This window comes from Phacochoerus africanus, chromosome 4 (assembly GCF_016906955.1).
Source record: "Phacochoerus africanus isolate WHEZ1 chromosome 4, ROS_Pafr_v1, whole genome shotgun sequence".
NCBI classification, from domain to species: Eukaryota; Metazoa; Chordata; class Mammalia; order Artiodactyla; family Suidae; genus Phacochoerus; species Phacochoerus africanus.
Window position 1 is genome coordinate 90,679,038 of NC_062547.1, and position 20,571 is coordinate 90,699,608.

Consider the following 20,571-nt stretch of genomic DNA (forward strand, 5'->3'; position numbering starts at 1 on the left):
TTGCTTATTCCAAGTAGAAGGAAAAAAATTATGAATACTATTTATTCTAAAAAATTCTTAATTGTTTCCCCATTTTTTGGGGTCTTTTTAAAGGCCATATCCACAACATATGAGGCTCCCGGGCTAGGGGTTGAACTAGAGCTGTAGCCGCCAGCCACAGCCACAGGAACACAGGATCCGAGCCTTGACTTCGACCTACCACACAGCTCCCCCAATGCCAGATCCTTCAGCCATTGAGCGAGGCCAGGGATGGAACCCACGTCCTCATGGACACTAACTAGTTGGGTTCGTTACCACTAAGCCACAACAGGAACACCTTCCCAATTTCTTAAAACGGGTAATATATACACAACACACTTATGGTAAGGAAAAGAAAACACAGAAAGGATTTTTGGCATATGAAAATTTATTACTATCCTGCTTTTACCATCAAAACTTATGATCTTGGTCTCTCCTTCTTGCCTTTGTATAAGGCCAAAAGAGAGACATTGGCTACTTTGACAACCTTAAAGCGGACTCCAGGAATGTCACCAACAGCATGACCTTTGCGACCAAATCCAGCAACCAGAACTTCATCATTTTCCTGAAATAAAACCAACAGTTTACTTCAGGTAAAAGTGGCAATCACCAAAGACACCCACTCCTATAAGCAACTGGGGGGAGGCACCCCAGGAATAGAAGCTAACAGAGGACAACACTCACCTCAATGAAGTTCAAACAACCATCATTGGGTACAAAGGCTGTAATTTTTTTCCCATTCTTGATTAGCTGAACCCTGACACACTTCCTGATGGCAGAATTTGGCTGTTTGGCTTCAACCCCTCTGAAACATAAACAGCATTAATGGAGTGAGCTGGCTTTCTGAAAAGGCACATATTTTAATTCATTAAAAATAAACCCACAATATTCCTACCTTTTTGACCTAATTCTAAATTGCTAAATTTCCAGCAAGCTTTTCTCAGTGTTAGTTTAATGAGACCAATGGGAGAAACTTCTGGCCTCTTTATAGCTGTAAAATATGAACGAAGAACTAGAGCTATAAATATAAAGCCTGGATTCAGATCCTCACTGCCACTAAACTTGAGACACCCACAAAATTACAATTGCCATTTTATAAAATCAAAAAACAATTGAGTAGTGGTAAATAAATGCAGCATACTCTACATTTGTTTTCTCAAGAGCAAAGACGTGATTGACTGCAAAGATGAAATAGTTGATGGGTGCGAATTTCTTAGAACAGTTTCCACACACATAAGCTCTTTTAATGTCCATTATTTCATTACTGTTACTTTTTCCACTCCAATGCCACAATTCCTTCGAAACAATGTTAAAGTTTGGAAACCTCTGGAGATTATTTAACTTTCCAACAACTGCGGCTACATAAAGACCAAGGGTTTACAGCCAACCTTAAGGGCATTTTTCTCGAGTTACCCTACTCAAATCCTGAAAGACGCAACAATGTACTTACACTTTTTCAAGCACAATTCCCTTGGCATGAGAAGCGCCTCCGAAAGGGTTGGCCTTCAGGGCTGTGCCCAAATGGGCTTTCTTGTACTGTTTATCGTGCCACTTCTGGTCCCGTCGGTGGCTACGGAGCTTCCTGGCAGTACGAAGACCGCGACACTTGCCTAAAAATCGAAATCACCTTAGTTCTGCACAATATACACCCAACCACATTTTACATCTTTTCAGATCCTAGTCTCACCTTGACTACAGACCGATAGACTCTGACATCACGCTCATGGCCCGAGCCTCAAGGTCCCCCTTGCACCAGGGACACAAGCGCTCCAACGGCTCTGCTTTCCCCAAAGAATGAGAACCCTCGGCAATTCTCAGGGGAAGCGGCGGCGGGCCCCCTGCGTCCCTCAGCGATTCTGGCTCCGCGGCCTCCGCGCCGCATGGGCCCGTTCCCGCCGGGCCATGTGCCAGCGGCAGTCGCGCTACCCCGGCTCTCATCATCGGTCGTCCCCGTGGCTTTCCCTCGCCCCTCTGCTCCTATCTGCCCACTTGTCCCCCCGAAACCCTAAGTTCCACGTGCGGCCGCCCTCAGCACAGCCCCGGACAGCTCACCCATCCTGCCGGCGCCACGGGCCTGAGCAAAAGAGAGAAGTAAGACAGGAAGGAACCACAAACCCCCGCGATCAAGCCCCGCCCAGCTGAGGACCCTGCGGCTGTCTGCGCAGAGCCTGGTCCGGTAGGCGCCTCTCGGTAGAAATCTACAAGCCTGCACCACTTTCCAGAATCTGCGTCTTATTTAATTTGTGTGCAATTCAGATGTATCCAATTTTCACCGTGGTTTATTTCTTTTTAACGTGAATGCGGCGGGCAGAAGGGACGAGGACTACCAATCCCAGAAGCCTTTGCCCGAGCCCCTCCCACGGCGCAGGCGCTCTGGGCAAACCCCTCCGCTGCAGGTTCAGTGGAGCTGAAGTCGGACGAAGAAATCTTGCTCCTGTGTGTACGTGTGGTGGAGTGGGGCATTGTGTTTATGTTGTGTAAAATTAGACTTCGGAGCCTTAACTGCTACTGACAAGAAACACAATACATTGAAAAAAAAACTTTAGTAAAGCAACATGCCGTACTGTATATAGACCCACGCTTTAATGCGAGATCGCGCCTTAAATTCCAAAGCTGCTACTTTGTGCGACCTTGGGTGATTCATTTAATTCTTTAAACCCCAGTTTCTCCTGGAAAATTAAATAGATAAGTTTTCTGGGATGTTAGTTCATTTCATAATTACTTTTTAAAAATGTCTTCCCTGTTCTGGGCTCTGTTCTAGGCACTAGGGCTACAACAGGGGATACAATTTTCAAGAGTGAAGGTTTCTGTTTTTATAAAATCTATATTTTAGGTACGAGAAAGTAGAAAATAAAAGTATTTAAACATCAAAAGATAATTTTAAGTACTGACAAGCTCCTGAGAAAACACAGTTGGTTTGGTGTTAGTGACTTGGAGTTGGGGGGTGGCTACTCTGGAGAGGGTGGCGTTAGAAAGTATTTTGCTGTAGAGCGCTGAGATCTGTATTTAGTCAATTAATGATGGAACATGATGGCGGATAATGTGAGAAAAAGAATGTATATATGTGTGACTGGCTCACTTTGCTGTAGAGTAGAAAATTGACCGAACATTGTAATCCAGCTATAATGGAAAAAATACAAATTTTTTTTTAAAAAAGAAGGTGTCTCTGGAGAGATTATATTTGAGCTGAGATCCTAAAGAGAGGGAGCCACTCAGACAAGCATATGGGTAAAGCCTTCCAAGAAGAGGTGTTCTCATAAGTAGCATGGGCTGAACTGAAGGATAGGGGTGGAGAAGGAGCTGCATGAGGAGTAGTGTGGCATTAGATGAGGTCTGAGGGATGCCTGGAGACATGGAGCCTGTAGACCATGGTAAAGACTTTGTTTACTCATCCTGTGATTTTGGAAAGTTTGAAAACTTTGGAAAGTTTTCAGCTGGGGAGTAACAAGATAGGATTTATATTTTTCTAGGCTTACTCTGGCTTTTGTGAGGAGGAAAAAACTAAGAGATGAATCTTTGAGTCCAGTTGGGAGGGTGTTTTGACAGTTCACTTGAGAGGTGATGATGGCTTGGACTCAGTCCAAGGTGGTAAGAAACGTTGAATTGGATGTAGTTTGATGGTAGAGCCAACAGGATTTACTCAGAAACGTAGGATGTGAAAGAAAAGTTAATTATGATCTTCAGCCTGCTCAGATTGGATAACTTGTGTTATTTATCGAGTGGGAAATACTGGGAAAGGAGCAGAATTTAGAAGGGGCTATCAAGAGTGCTGTTAAGTGTGTTAAGTTTGAGATGCTTGTGAGACATCCAGGTAGCTATGTGAGGTGTGGCGTTCAGTAGAGTCATCTGTGAATAGACCGCATTGAAAGCCATGGCTCTGAATAAGGTCATTCAGGGGATGATTGTGGGTAGCACAGAGAAAGGTTGGAGGCCTGAGCCCTGGGCACGTGGAAACTTAGTGAAATGAAAGAGAAGCAATTGAAGTAAAACAGATCAAAAAGAATTGGCCCACTGTGGCACAACAGGATCAGCAGCGTCTTGGGAGACCTGAGACTTGTGTTTGATCCCTGGCCTGGCACAGTGGGTTAAGGATCTGGCATGGCCGCAGCTGATCTCTGGCCCAGGATCTCCATGTTCCTCGGGGCAGCCACAAATGAAAAAAAATAAAAAATAAGTTAAAAAAAAAAAAAAGGAAGAAGAAGGAGTGGCTAATGCTGCTGTATAATCAAAGCCAAGTGACAAAGGTGGAACTGAGCAAGTGTGAAAGAAGGATAAGGTGAGGACTGAGAATTGTCGTTTGGATTTGGCAATGTGCAGGTTATTGGTGACTTTGTCAAGAAGATCTAAGCCTGATTGATTGGAGTCAAGAAAATGTGGAAGTGAAAGAAGTGTAAACAGCAATTATAGACCATTTTTGCAAGAAATTTTTCTATAATATGCAGAGAAAAGGGGATGTATCTGGAGAGGAATGTAGGGTCAGGTTGGGTTTGTTTAAGACGGCAAATTTTATGACTTTCGTATGCTGATGGAATTATTCCAGCAGAGAAGATAGGTAATTGCACGAGCAATCCTTGAATAGACTAGAGGGGTGCCCAAGTGGAGGACTTGACCTTAGAAATAATAACAGTTTATCTATAGTTATAGAGAAGGCGGAGTATAGGGGTACAACTGCAGGTAAATTGGAACATCTGTTGATTATGTGGAATTTCTCTTTGACTACTCTTATCTCAAAATAAGCAGGGTCATCAATGAAGAGAAAGCGTAGGGGAAAGAAGTTTGAGAAGGTAAGATGTGAAATTATGTAGGAAAACAATGCTTGTGTTAAACAGTATTATACTTCACTATTACTTTAATACCACATTCTTTTTTAGTTGACCTACAGTTATTAACTCATTTAATTCTTTTACTATTAATAGGTAAATATTTTTATTACCTTTATTTTACTGAGGGATAGTGTCTTAGTCCATTCAGGCTGCTGTAACAAAATACTGAAGACTAGTGGCTTATAAGCAACTGAAGTTGATTTTTCATAGTTCCAAGATCAAGGTGCAGGCAGATTTGGTGTCTGGTAAGAGCCCATTTCCTGATTTGTAAAGTCTTTTGCTAACCTCAAAAGGCAGAAGGGCCAGGGCAGCTCTGTGGTTACCTTTATTTATATTTGGTTTTGGGGTTTTTTGTTCGTTTGTTTTTCCAGGTTTACTGAGATATAATTGCATGTTGAGGTCTCTTTATAAGAGTACTAATCCCATACATGAAGGCTCCACCGTCATAACCTACTCTTCTCCCAAAGACTCCCATCAACCAGTGCCATCACATTCGAGATTAGGTCTCAGCATGAATTTTGCCTTCTAATTCAGATTAGCAAGAGGATGTGGGATTGTCGAACAGTTCTGAGATTCCATTTGAAACTGTAGTTATAAAGTTACATCAATTAGCATGATTTTGTGTATTCCTCAGGTTCATTCCGTGTAGTAGTGACTAAGATAGAGAGTCCTGGTGGCAGGGGGAGTTTAGATGAAAGTGATGGAGGAATAGCAAGGGAGTTGGGACTGGATTACAAGGAAAGCATTACAATAAACTATGAGATTGAAGCTGGAGGAGTAGAGTCAGGGATAGTCAAACACCTCTGAAGGCCTGGCCTCACCTATTCTGAGCAATTTCTCTGAGGCTAAGTAACAGTGCAGTATTGGTACAGAAGTAGATAAACTGACTAATGAATAGAATAGCTCAGCAAGAGACTAATGTACAATGAGTACAGACTATTATTAAATGACAGAATTAGATGTCAGATCAATGTGTAAAGGAAAGGTCAAACAGATGGAGGCCACAAAAAGTGATTACTCAGATTTAATTCCATCACCATCTTAGGCTAAAAAACCAACTCTAGAGGGATTGAGGGCCTGAATGTCAACAATGACATTCTTAATAGAAAACAAAGGTGACAATCTCCTTGAACTTAAGAAAGGAAAATATCTCTGAACAAGAAGAAAAGAATAATAAATTTGTCCATATTTAGAATCTCTGTTCAACAACAACAACAAACTGAAAGAAAGCAAAAACAGTTTATAAAGTGAGTTGATATTCACAGGAAAGTGTTCATATAAAGTTGGGGTCATTTGTTCTTTGAAAGTTTAGTGAAACTTCCTGTAGAACTACGTGGACCTGGTGTTTTCTTTGTGGGAAGATTATTAATCACAGAGTAAATCTCTTTAATTTCTTACAGAACCATTCAGAGAACTGTGGTTTCTTCTTGAGGCAGATCTGGTAAGTCATTTTTTTTTTTTAAAGTTTGTCTATTTCATCTAATTTTTCAAATATGCTTTTTAAAGCTGTTATGACATGTCATGCATGAACATATCTATATATATTTGCTGAAAGGTTTTTAACAATGAGTTCAGTTTCTTTAGTAAATATAGGACGATAAAGATTATTTATTTTTGAGTGAGCTCTGGTACTGTATGCCTTTTAAGGAATTTGTTCATTTCGTCTAAGTTGTCAGATTTATGGGCATGAAATTGTTTGTAAGATTCCTTTATAATCTTTTTAATATCATAGATTTATAGTGATGTCTCATCTTCCATTCCTGATATTGTCAAGTTGTGTCTTCTCTTTTTTTCCCTTGGTCAGCTAGAAGTTTGGAAGTGTTACTGGTTTGTTCAGAGGACCAGCTCAGCTGATTTCACTGATTTCCTCTTGTTTTTCTGTTTTCATTGTTGTTGATTTCTGGTCTCTTATTATTTACTTTCTTCTGCTTGTTTTGTATTTGAATGGTAGCTTATTAAATCATTGATCTGAGATCCTTGTTCTTTTTTAATGTATTTAGTGGTATGACTTCCGTCTAAGTACATGCCATGAGCCATGCCATGGTATATTTTAGTTTTCATTCACTTCAAAACATTTGCTAATTTCCCTTTTGTTTTCCTTTCTGGTGTATGGATTATTTAGAATTATGGTATTTATTTTACAGATATCTATGTTATTAATTTCTAGTTTAATTCCATTATGGTCGAAGAAGAACCTTTTTTGATTTTATTTTTTTCAAAATGTGTTGAGATTTGTTCTGTGGCAAAGAATACAGTCAGTCTTGGTGAATTCTCCATGTACACTTGAAAAGAAGGTATGTTTTGCTAAAGTTAGGAATAATGTAGTATAAATGTTAATTGGTCCGGGGTGACTGATAGTGCTATTCAGATCTTCTGTGTCCTGTATTCAGTGTGATAGTACATTCTGTGGAGAGAGTGGGGTTATGGTTTACTTTAGGTAGTGAGTTTAATTGTTATATTATTATTAAAAACAAACCAATCAAACAGGAACAGTCAGAATGTATTATGAGTCAAGGATTTTGATTACTGTAGCTATGAAACATTTTTTAAAGGATTTAATTTTTGTTTTTGGAGCTTCAAAGTTTTTACTTCCTGCTAAAGAACTTATTACTTAATTTGGATTCTGAAAGGAGACAGAATTTCCTTTCACTTTGAGCCCTAAATTTTCTCAAAGGGTCCCCATACAAGAATCAACTTGAGGAATTAGAGGAAAAGAAATTTGCCATGGTTAAAGGGTAGTAAGCCAGTGGGAGAATTGAGGAAGGTGACGTTCGAGGGGTGGGCAGGACCAGTTCATGTCCAACCTGTAGGCCAGGATAAGGAGTTTGGGTTTCATTCTCTGTATGACGGGAAGCATTGCAGGCTTCAAGCGAAGGAGTGACAAGATCCGATCTACATTTAAAAAATATCCCTGTGCTTGCTATAGAAGGCCACAGAGGGACAAGAGAGGACTCCGGTTATCTAAGGAGGGGGGGCTCTTGCAATAGTATGTATAGTTCAGAGATTGCAGGTGGTAGCGTTGGAGGCAGAGAGATGTCATAAGATTCAGGATATAATTTGGAGCTGGATCATGTTGGAGAGGGCGAAACCATTGACATCATCGTCACCACCACCACCATGACCATCTCTAACAGGTACCGCGTGCTGTTTAAGTGGCTGGCTCGGGCCTTCACGTGCTACAATTTCTTTTAATCCTCAAAACAACTCCTATGTGGTAGGTGCTATTATTAGACCCATTTTACAGAGAGTAAATTTAAACTTAAAGAAGTAAACTTTCTTAACCAGAACATGTTTGTTGCTTTCCAGGTTAATTATAAGACAGAATTTTGATTTTTACATTTAGAAAAAATTTTGATGGATGTTAAGTAAATAAGTTGCAAAATTGATGGGAAATGTTTTTTTGGCCAGCAAAACACTAGGAAAACTAAGGAGTATAGTTGTGAAGATTAAAGTATTATTACTATAAATTGTAACCATATCCATGGGTTACTAGAGGTACATGAAAACCGATAGACACTGTGTCACAACAGATCCTATTTGGTAGTTATTGAAATGTTGGGAGAGTTGGGGCAGAAAGGAGAACAAATTTCCTTCTTCCCCATTATTTCATTCCAAGTAGAAGGAGTTAAATTATTGTAACTCCTTATTTCTCTTCCAATTTCCTCCTTCCATGCCAGGTGAAGAGAGGTGACATCTATGGTAAATTTAAGAAGAGTAGCCTGAGCATGTTCAGCTCTTCCTTTTTTCCTTTTTGGAACCCAGTCTACCCACAGAGCACATGGCTCCTCCAGTTTCTTGTGGGGCAGGGCTCCCTTCCCTGTTGAGAGCCCAATGTGCTGCTGTGATAGGCTGCCTGGTCTTCTGTAGGAAGGGGTTTGGTCACACTCCTTTTGCTCCTGCCCTAACTTTGTCCTAGCTTCTCATAGTAGTGTTAAAGGTGGTATTTGGGCCTCTACCTGTCTTACCCCCTTTTTTATTTCTCAGTTAGTTTAGCACTCGGGGCAGAAGAGTGTTATTATTTGACTTGTCTCAGAGCCCCCTAACTTTTAAGAAGAAAGAGTCATCTTCAAAAATTAGGTCAGTTGATGAGGAGACTAGGTCAAGGGTGATGCTGATGCTTTGTACTCTATGAGAGAGAAGTTAGCTTTTGGGGAAGAATGGCCAAGGTTTTTGACAATGTTGGCAATTGATAACGGAGCATTTAGAGTGGTTAGAAATGATGCATGGTGTTTTAGCTATAAAAATTAAGGTGTTAGTTGCTGTGGAAATGTGACAAGTTAAATAGCACCTTTATGTCGGGAAAAAGAAGCAATGAAACTAAGACCAATGCTTGCATGTCCTGTATAACTGCTGTTGATGAATGTTGAGTGCTCCATTTTACATGATTAAATAAAGGTGATTATTTATCCAACTTATCTAAAATGAAGGAGATTTCTTATCATCTCATTCTAGCTACTTTTTGGTGTAGTTATTTCTTTTCATATCTTTTCTATCTTTCCATAGTTTCTGTGGAACTAAAGAAATATGTATATTGCCATATAATCTTACCAACCTTCAAGTCTGATCTTAAAATCTTGTTATTTAATTAAACCTCTATGTAGGATCTAGGGGGGGAATTGACAGCAGTAGTCTTTGTGAAGTTTCTGGAAGGGAGTTATCATTTTAATGTGCATACTAAAATTTATTGTCCAGGTGTTCTCTAACTTGACTGAGAACCAAACAAAAGAAAACACACTCTATTTCAGCAGGGACCTTTGAATTATAGGATATGAAAGATAATTTTTCACACTAGGAAAAGAGATGATTTTATTCACTCAATGGAACATGAAGTTTTAGAATCTAATTCCCTGGAGATATTTAAGAATATGGTAGATGGGCCAGATTTGTGCTCTTTGAGTTCAGTGTGGACCAGTTGATCTTTGTGATAGGGAATGGCTGGGGTCATTCTTTCAGCTTCTGCATTCCACAGTAAAATGAAGATTCACCAGGACTATTTCAGATTATTTAAATGCAATAATATTATAATATATAAATATAAAACTCTTATAAAGTAAATATACAAAATTTTGAGCATTTTATATTGTTAAGATTTTATTGCCTAAAGGACTTTAAATAAGATAATACAAGATTTTTTTTTCCCCCGTAAAGTGAAAAAAAAGAGAGCAAGAGAGAAAAAGCAGGAGTGAAGAAACAGAGGAAGAGAGGGAGAAAAGAAGAAGTGAGGGGTTCTGGGTTTTTATAGCTACACAAAGTAATTTTTCCATTGATCTAAAATATTACTTTTTGGTCTTCTTGGTTCTAGCAGTCATTGCTGTTTATGAAGATAACCCAAATCAATGAATCTGTAATCAGTTCATATATAAGGCAATTTTTCATACTGTGTACCAGTGAATTTTGAAATTACTTAGATAAGTTTTCAGTTAAAATTTCCAAGTTTGTGTTAATTTTTTAGCAAACAACACCTTGGATTTTTACCAAGTGCTTGTACACAATGCTGTCTTTGAAGCATTAATTTTTGTCTAAAGAATCCACTTTGCTCTTATTCTAAATGGTGGCCTTAGGTATAGGGCAATGAGAAATAGCACATATTCTCAATGTGAGTTTTATTTTAGTGAATTAAAACTCTGATTCCTCTCTCTGTTGAGGTGAGAATTGTGCATTTTTGAGAGTAGTTGGAGGCCTTTTCCTAGGAAGGCTGCTTCAGCTCTTCAAAGGAGATAGTTATAACTCATCTCTTACCTCCTCATCTGTTATATACCCGCCTCTCTCTACCCCTCGTCTAATCAGCCATTGCATGGAGTGGAGTTGGGGCCTTCAAAGGTCACTGGTTTACTAGGTTAAATATCCCAAAGGTTTTTATTACCTCACCAATCATGTGACTCAACTGGGATCTTCTTGGAGGTGAAGACTTGATCTTTTTTACTTTGTATTTTGACATCTAGCACATGACAGTCAGTGTTTATCTAATGGACAGATTTATGAAAGCAGCCCTGCTGTAAGAATGTAAAAATATGCCACTAATTTGATACATTATCATTGTTCCACAAAGTCAAAGGGGAATCTAAAGTAAGAAACATTAACATTTAAATCAAAGGCACTTATGAGTATTTAATTTGCTAACCTGATTTTAATCAACTCAAAAATTAATTTGATGAAAATTGGTTGAAATCATGGCAGCAATTAGTCTCTGAACTTGATAAAGAGTCTTTAGTAGTCTGGATTCTCTAGAGAAAACAAATAGGAGATAAATACACATATGAATATGAAGATATGATTTATTTATTTTTTGGCCACAACCACAGCGTATGGAAGTTCCTGGGTCAGAGATTGAATCTGAGCTGCAGCTGTGACCTACACTGCAGCTGTGGCGACACCAGATCCATAACCCATTGTGCCAGGCCAGGGATTGAACCCATGCCTCAGCGACAGCTGGAGCTATAACAGAGATTATCCCAGATCCTTCACCCACTGTGCCACAGTGGGAACTCCTGAATATATGATTTATTATAGGAGTTGGTTCATGCAGTTACAGAGACTGAGAAGCAGTAAGCAAGCTGGAGACCCTAGAGGGCTGATGTTATAGTTCCAATTGTTGTCTGAGTTGGAAGGCAGGTAAAGACTGATGTCCTTGCTGTAAGACGGGTAGAGAAAGTGAAATCTCCCTAGTTCCACCTTGTTTCTACTTGGACCTCTGGTGGTTTGGATGAGGACCACTCACATTGGAAAGGGCAATCTGCTTTGCTCAATCCACTGATTAAAATGTTTCATCTCATTCGGGAACATCTTGAGAGATATAACTCTGAGCACTTCATAGTCCAGTCAGGTTGATAACACATCAACCATCAGAGAGTCATACCCTGCCAAAAGCAAGAAGTACATAAGTACTATGGTATTTTATTAATGAACTGATGTAATTTGGGTTTTTCTGTGTGCATATTCAAGCTACTGAATTTGATGGAGTATTTGAGTTAGTTGATTTTCTAACTATGGTTGCCTAAGTATTCAGGCCCTGGGAATTGCAACCATGTGGCATGACATGGGAGTTAGTTATGTGACTTTTTTTTTTTTTTTTTTTTTTTTAGGGCTGCACCTGTAGCATGTGGAAGTTCCCAGGCTAGGGGTTGAATCAGAGCTGTAGCTGCCGGCTTACACCACAGCACAGCAGTGCGGTATCTGAGCCACATCTGCAACCTACACTACAGCTCAAGGCAATGCCAGATCCTTAACCCACTGAGCAAGGCCAAGGATTGAACCTGCGTCCTCATGGATGCTAGTTGGATTCATTACCACTGAGCCACAACAGGAACGCCTATGCGATGATTTTGATAGGTTTATTCATTAATGCTATGTATTTTATTTGAAACCAACTTGAACTTGGGCTCTAATTAACATCAGTTAATTAGACACGGTCCCTTCCCTCATGGAACAGGCCCTCTGGTGAGGAAACACACCGTAAATAACAAGAAAATCTATGTCTCAGTACAAATATTGATATATATTATGATGGGAGTAAACAGAAGGCAGGGAGAGCTAGAGGGGCATGAGGTGATCCCTGCAGAGAGAGAGAACAATCTGTGCAGAGTCACTGAGGTGCAAAAAAGCTTGTCATGTGGAGGGTGTGGAGCAGCTGAGTGTGAGCCAGGGTGCTGGGGTGTGGTGGTAAGAAGGGGTGGCCATAAGTGAGGAGAGAGATCAGTGAGGGCCAGGTCGTTCAGGTTTTGTAGGAGGTGTATAGAGTTGGGTTTTGAATCAGTGTGCAAAGACCATTGTCACTGGTTTGAACATATGACTAATGCAGTTTTCAGTCTGAGAGCATTTGGATGAATAGATACTGTGGTCTGACTAATGCTATATGCTCCTCCTTCAGGTAGATGTTAAAATTAAGATAGACCTATTTTTGCCTGTGAGAACTCAATTCCATATGGTAATATATGACTATGGGAGATGGTTTTTGATATTCACATTTTCAGGTAACATTTCATTTAGTAGTATATAGTAAATCAGAAAATGAAGCAAGTCCAAGTATTTTCAGTTGAAAAGAAGGCAGCATGGATGTACAGCTTTCTCTTCTGTCATGGAGACTGCTGGGGTGATATTTTCCATGTATCTCTGCATTTTCTGTTTATCTTGTGACTAAGTCACTAATTCCTCTTTGTTCTGGAATATCTTTAGGATATATATATAGCGAACAGCTATGAAAGGATAGTTCCTTCCTCTCTAGCAAAGGGGCAGGTATGTTTATAGCCTTGAAACTGAGGGTTTCCCTCCTGAAGTGAAACCCTGTGTACAAGCATCCATCTGGGCCCCTCCATGTTGCTCTATAGGCAAGGGGGACTGATACAAATAGAATGATGCTCATACTGCTTCTGCCAGCATCCATGAGTCCTGTCTTCCGCTAGCATCCATGAAGCCATAGCAGGCTAACTTGTTAGTTTACTAGCTGGGTGAAATCTCACACCTTCACAGTTTGGGACAGAGATCTCAGCCATCTGAGCAGGCAGGTACAATGCCAGGGAGGTGATACCCTTGTGCTTTGCAGTCTGCAAGCTATCATATTAACATTTTTTTGTCTGCTTTTCTCCTCCAAAGTCACAAGATCAGCTGTTCTCAGAAAATCACATCTTAAGTGTGACTTCTATTCTAAAACACATGTGTGAAACCTCGTAGCTATTAATTATTCTGCCTTAAATATTCTTAACCAAGTGAGAGAAAATTTTGACGGAAGAATGCTATATTAGAATTTTAGGATCATCACATCTTACATATTAAAATGATACTTGATTTAAATAAAACATTTTGTGTACATGTGTGTAGCTGAAAATATAGCTGAAGCATATTTCCAAGAAAGATTGTGTACATGGTAAGTGCTAAGGGACCAAGACTGTGGTTTCCGAGTGTTCACGAACCATTATTATCACAGTACAGTAGCATCATGGGCCTGGGCTCTCACCTCCTCCTGACCAGGAATTTGAGGATCAATGTGATCAGATTCTCCTTCTGCTGCCATGGGAGACTATAACGTATTGCTCTGGCAGCTGGAGGAGATGGTCTCTATTTATACTGTCCAGTGAGGTAGCCACTGGCCACATGTGGGTATTGAGCACTTGAAGTTTTGGTTAGTTTGAGTTGAGATGCGTATAAGTGTATTTATACTCCAGATTTCAGGTTTAGGGCAGAAAAGTAGGTAAAATATCTCCTTAATAATTTTTAAATTACTTATGCTTGCAATGGTATTATTGATGTATTAGGTTAAATAAAATATATTATTAAAACTAATTTCAACCTGTTTATTTTTAATTCTTTCAAAGTGGCTACTAGACAGTTTTAAATTACATATGTAGCTCTTATTTCTATTAAACAATACTCTTTTTATGGTTTTAAAATATTTTATTGAAATATGGTTGATTTACAATGTTATGTTAGCTTCAGAGGTACAGTAAATGATTTAGGTATACACAAACACACACATACATATAAGTGTATTCTTTTTTTACACTCTCTTCCATTATAGATTATTATAAGATACTCAGTATAGTTCCCTATGCTATACAGTAGGTCCTTGTTGGTTATGTATTTTGTATAAAGTGTGTATTTTAATCTCAATCTCCTAATTTATGAACAGTGCTGTTTTAGATCCTTGCTACTCACAGGGCAGTCCTCAGGCAAGCAGCATCAGCATCTGGAAGTTCATTAGAAACAAGCCCATGTCCTGCCTTAGACCTGCTGAATCAGAATTTGCATCTTAAGAAAATCTCATGTGATTTGTATGCCTCTTAAAATCTGAGTAGCAGAGAGAGAGTGCCTAAGACTAGGCTTGCCAGATTTAGCAAATAAAAATACAGGGTGTCCAGTGGAATTTAGTTTTCAAATAAACAACAAAGAATTGATTAGGATAGTATGTCCCAATTATTGCATGGGACATACTTACTAATAAAACTATTTGTTGTTTATCTAAAGTTCAGATTTAACTGAGTGTCCTGAATTCTATTTGGCAATATTGCTTCAGACCAAAGTCCTCCTGTCCAAACCTGTCTCGCTACTTGAAATTCCATGGAATCAGAAAAAGGACAGAAAGGTAAAAGGAGAGGTGAAGAATGCAAGCTGGGTGAAATGAAAGAACAGAGGGAAAAAAGAAATATATGTTGAGAAATAGGAAAAATATAGCACATGGATAAACCTTTTCTATTTTATAATTTTTATTAGCAGCTTTCCTCCTTATTTTTCTTTGCTCCCACTTCTCCCAGTCATTGTGCTTTATTTAATCTCTTGATTTTCTTTGGAGCTCCCTCGTGGCATGTTAGAAGACGGTATATGTGCAAAGTGGACATTGAGGAAGGGAGTGTCTCATCAGGGTCAAGTCCCCAGCCTTCCTATAATCTGTTATCTCTGAAATGCTGCTTAGAAATAGCCCCTTTCAACCACAAGTGCTTTACCATTAAAGAGATCAAGGTTCTTAAGTGTCAAAAATGCTGACAGTTGCATTTTGGAGGATTTATTGTGGCATTTTAATTGTATGTTTTTTATATAAAACTCAGGAATTTCGTTGTTTGTTATAAGCTTTTTAGGTGGGGGGTGGGAGTGGAGGCAGGCAAAGATGGGAAACAATAGATATTCTTTAGTTATCTGGGCATTGAAGTAAGAAAAGGCTTTCATTTCAGGTTATTTATTTATTTAAAATTCTTTTTACTTTTGTTTTATTTTTATTTTTTGCTCTTTAGGGCTACACCCGCGGCATATGGAAATTCCCAGGCTTAGGAGTCTAATCGGAGCTACAGCTGCTGGCTTACTACAGCCACAGCAACACAGGATCCAAGTCCTGTCTGTGATCTACACCACAGCTCACAGCAATGCTGGATCCTTAACCCATTGAGCAAGGCCAGGGATCAAACCTGCGTCCTCATGGATGCTAGTCAGACTAGTTAACCACTGAGCCATGATGGGAACTCCCTAAAGTTCTTTTTATTGTGGTAGAAAATTTAACATGAGATCCATTCTCTTAACAAATTTTGAAGTGTACACTACAGTATTGTTAATTATAGATAAAATCTTTTACAGCATATTTCTAAAGTTTATTAATTTTGCTTAAATGAAACTTTATGCCAGTTGATTTTCAACTCCCATTTCCTCCTCCCCCATCCTCTGGAAACCACCATTCCACTCTTTGATATTATGAATTTGGCTATGTTAGATACCCCATATAAATGGAATCAGTAGTATTTGTGACTGGCTTATTTCACTTAGCATAATGTTCTCATGGTTTCATCCATGTCATCCCATATTACAGAATTTCCTCTTTTCTTTAAGGCTGAATAATATTTCATTGTATGTATATGCATGCATTTATTCATCAGCACACTGTAAGGTTGTTTCTACATCTTGGCTGTAGTGGATACTGCTGCAGTGAACATGGGGTGCTGATACCTCTTTGAGATCCTGATTTTGATTCTTTGGATAATTATCCATACTGCAATTGCTGGATCATATGATAGTTCTATCTTTAACTTTTTGAGGAATCTGCATATTATTTTCCACAGCAACCGCACCGTTTTGTATTCCCATCAGCAGTGTACAGGGGTTCCAGTTTCTCCACATCCTTGCCAACACTTGTCTTATAGTAGCCATCCTGACAGGTGTGAGGTGAGATCTTTTTGTGGTTTTGATTTTTATTTTTCTGATGGTTAGTACATTTTCATATACATGTTGGCCATTTGTGTGTCTTCTTTGGAGAAATTACTATTTAAGTCATTAGCCCATTTTAAAATTGAGTTGTTTTTTGCTATCAAGTTGTAGGAGTTCCTTTTATATTTTGAAAAATTAATCCTGTAACAGGTGCATGTTTTGCCAGTATTTTCTCTCATTCAATAGGTTACCTTTTCACTCTGTTGATTATTTCTTTTGATGTATAGAAGCTTTTTAGTTTGATATAGTCCTGTGTCTGTTTTTGCCTTTATTGTCTGTGCTTTGGTAGCATATCCATAAAATCATTGCCAAGACCAATGTCATGAAGGTATTGCCAAAAAGCATTATGAGATTCTTCTTCCTTTTTTTTTTTTTTTCCATTTTTTAGGGCTGTACCTGTAGCACATGGAAGTTCCCAGGCTAGGGGTCCAATTGGAGCTGCACCTGCTGGCCTATGCCACAGCCACAGCAATGCAGGATGTGAGCCACATCTGTGACCTGTGTTGCAGCTCGCAGCAATGTTGGATCCTTAACCCACTAAGTGAGGCTGAAGATCAAACCCACATCCTCATGGATACTATGTCAGGTTCTTAACCCACTGAACTACAGTTGGGAACTCCACATTATGAGATTCTTAAGAGAGTACCAAAATGATGCCAAATTCTGAGAAGTTCTTTATTTCTTCTATTATGAATGATAATCTTGCTGGGTAGAGTATTCTAGGTTCCAGATTTCTCCCTTTTAGAACTTTGAATATAGCATTTCTGTAGCGAAATCAGCTGATAACCTTATGAAGTTTCCCTTATAATTAACTCTTTGTTTTTCTCTTGCTGTCTTTAGAATCCTCGCCATATCCTTAACTTTTGCCATTTTTATTATAATATGTCTTGGTGTAGGTCTCTTTGGGTTCAGCTTGTTTGGAGCTCTCTGTGCTTCCTGTATCTGGATATCTGTTCCCTTCTTTAATGTGGAACATTTTCAGCCATAATTTCTTCAGGTATATTTTCAATCCCCTTTTCCTTTTCTTCTTATCCTGGAATCTCTGTTATGCATAGATTGGCATGCTTTATATTATTCCATAGATCTCTTACATTGCTTTCCTTTTTTATTTTGTATTTATTATTATTTTTTAATTGATGGGAGGGCTGCTTTTGGTTTGGATGCTTGCTGTCTCTTTTCCTCAGTGTATGCAGGCCATCATCCCCTTGATAGGGGGTGTGCAGGTGTACAGTCTGCACATGACTCTGGGGAAGTGGGAGAAATGGGTAGGGCCTTTGCAGTGGTGAGGACCCATGGGAGGCAGGGGTGACAGGTTGCAGGGCCATGGGCAGTGACCCTCGGGGAGGTGTGTGTGGGGGGACACCCAGAGCCTTTGGCAGCAGTAATGGCAGCAAGGTGTGTGCATTGCTGTGGGTTGAGGACAAGTGGTGGTGATCAGTTGTAAGGCCCTCCCTGGCAGTGACCTTGAGGTGACTGGGGCCATATGCAGAACTTACTCATGGGAGCTTTAGTGGTGGCAAGCCATGCCCACCTCAGGAGTCTGAGATGGCTGTGGTCCATCCCTGTAGCTTGTGCAAGAGTGCCCCGCCACCCAAGAGCCTGCGCAAGCAGAGAGAAAGATGTTCCTGTGGTGGTCCCAGGCCTCCTCCTGTGCTCTCTTGGCTGTGGTGCACCACTGCCTAGCCCCCTCAGGCAGTTTGCACACAGCCAGCCCTAGTCCTCTTTCCAGAACTGATCTCTGTAGCCCCAGTTTCAGCCCCCCGCTCCCTCGCAAGTGTCTCAGGCTGTGGTTTCCTGGGCAGTGGTACCTGTGGTCTCTTCAACTCTCTCTCTACCTTGCCCTCCTCTGATTGGCTGCTGGCTGCAGGTTTTCTCTGAGGCTTTAATGTTCCCCTTCCATCCTGGCTGATTTCAGTTAGGTGGCCTCCTGGGGTGCAGATTCCTTTCCTCTTTTACAGCTCCCTCTCGGGAGTGCTGGTCCCATCCTGATTCCTTTTTTTCTCCTCTCTCTCTTTTTCTCCTCCTTGTTTTCTACCCAGTTATGTGGAGGGTTTCTTGCCCTTTTTGAAGATCTGAGGTCTTCTGCCAGTGTTCAAGAGATGTTCTGTGCAAATTGTTCTACACGTAGAAGGGTTTTTTTGATTTGTTTGTGGGAGAAGGTGAGCACCACATCTTACTCTTCTGCCATCTTGATCCCCTGCCAATTTCTAAACAGAGCTTAATTGGGAGAATTTCTCTAAAAATCTGTGCCCTAATAATTTTTCATTGAGGTGAATAATCTAAAAACCTAAATAGACCCCTTGGTTTTACTCTGTGCTCTAAATTAAGCAGTATCAGGCCCCTCCCTACAACTTCCCCCCTCCTCCTGCATAATACATTCTGGGAAAGCTGTCTTTTTATTGGTTGAATAGATTGTCAGTCACAAGGCATAAAAAGTGCTGCCTCTGCTCTCTTTGCATTTATGAATTAACAGATGTGCCTGGTTTGAAGAAACCAATTCATTTCTTGATGGGAAGAAAAATCTTGTTTATTTTTTCACTTATTTTTTTATGTATGGGATTTTCACTAACTTTGGACCAGATACGTGCCAGGAAGAATGTAAGGTGAGTAATTGCACATCTTTTAATGCATCTGTCAACTTCAGTGCAAGTGTGAAATTAGGTGATTTTGTCATTTCTTTATATGTTGCACAGCTACATTTGTTAACAATTCAAAACAGATATACTAGATTAGATTATTCAGTAGCTACTAAAGTCATTGAACTGGAGTTCATAAAGAAGAGATAAAGATATAATCTTTATTATGAGTGGGAAGAATTATTTATTTGTTCAAAATATCCAAGAAATATTTGTATTATGTATCAAAGTATATCTCTATGAGAAAATGACCCAAATCAGTGTTCATGTTTCTTTCATGTTTACAAGTGTTAATTTCAGTTTTTCCCTCCGTTATTATATGAGAAGAGAGTAAGGAAAAAATTTAAAACCTCAGAAACATATAACCTTTCCCCCAAAGGAAAGGTGTTAAATCATTTTAATTGGCAGGAGACAGTAATTATGTGGAGTGTATATTATTTAAAACTACCAAGCAAAATTTCAATTTCTATTTCCTTTGTCGTTTTGGTTTCTTTCCAGTATCACGTAAAGGAACATACAGAGATTTCTCTATGAGGAAGAACATTCAAAATCTGAATAGCAATTAACTTAGGTCTTATCTCCCATTTACTCGTTAAGTGCTATTATAGCAAACCCATCAGGGGATTTAGTTTGAGCACAAAAGATGGTGGCAAACAGGATGATCTGCCAAAACTTGTGATAAGGAATTCTTAAGTCACCATCTGATAAAAACCCTAAGTTCAGTTATTTATTTGTTTTTCCCAACTGTTTCCAAATCAGTTAGTGCTTTCCTTCAGATTGACTTGCAAGTAACAAGTGATTTACACTCTTTAAGCAGTTAAAGCTTAGTACTGTTTCCTCACCTGGTTTATACAGAAATGACTGATTTGTGTATTAATCTAGTAAAATGTACACCAAGAACTGTAAAAATCCCAGTTCTATTTTTCAAGCAAGATTAGTGGGTTTGAATAATTTTAGCTTCAGAAGAGACCTTAGAAATCACAGAAATCAATGATGATTTGAATCTAATAATATGGCATATCAATTCATTATGAAGGCAACAAGAGTTGCTGTTTTATGAATGTTCTTTCAAATTATAGGTCTGAAATTTAAAATATATTTCAACTCATGGGCAATTCAGAATTCTTACGTCTCTAGAAGGATGACTGTATTTTAAGCCTGGTATATGTTTCCTAAGCTTAGAGAAAGTACAGGTCATCACTCTTCCTTTACATGAATATTGTGTTTATGATCAAACAAAAAAAATCGTTTTCCTCTCACACAGCATCCCCTATGATCTCCCATTTCCCACCTCTTTGTCAGAATTTGTTCATTAATTGTTCATTTATGCATGTAACACATATGTTTTTAAAACTTAGTAGTTTTAAATAGACACTGTGCTAGATGCTGGGTATATGATGGTGAGCAAAACAGAT

The 20,571-nt window shown here is 39.2% G+C and overlaps 2 protein-coding genes across 4 annotated transcripts in view; one reads left to right on the forward strand and one right to left on the reverse strand.

Annotated features, from left to right (window-relative positions):
• Window positions 1-386: 386 nt before the first annotated feature.
• RPS23 (ribosomal protein S23) lies at window positions 387-2,164 on the reverse strand. The gene is made up of 4 exons (XM_047778221.1): window positions 2,071-2,164; window positions 1,469-1,628; window positions 703-823; window positions 387-583 (listed from the first exon to the last, which is right to left on the reverse strand). Exons 1-4 carry the CDS (start codon window positions 2,072-2,074, stop codon window positions 437-439), a joined length of 432 nt encoding a protein of 143 aa, XP_047634177.1. The 5' UTR covers window positions 2,075-2,164; the 3' UTR covers window positions 387-436.
• A 234-nt stretch (window positions 2,165-2,398) lies between these two features.
• The window catches only part of LOC125126146 (V-type proton ATPase subunit S1-like protein), a 58,498-nt gene continuing 40,325 nt past the window's right edge, over window positions 2,399-20,571 (forward strand). The window contains exons 1-3 of one of the 3 annotated variants that reach the window (XM_047778222.1): window positions 2,399-2,454; window positions 4,759-4,802; window positions 6,242-6,282. In XM_047778222.1, coding sequence (XP_047634178.1) covers window positions 4,767-4,802; window positions 6,242-6,282 — 77 coding nt within the window. In that variant the 5' untranslated portion in view covers window positions 2,399-2,454; window positions 4,759-4,766. Of the gene's footprint in view, window positions 2,455-4,755; window positions 4,803-6,241; window positions 6,283-18,857; window positions 19,124-20,571 lie in introns of those variants that run through there. The other 2 variants (XM_047778223.1, XM_047778225.1) reach the window with 2 other exon arrangements.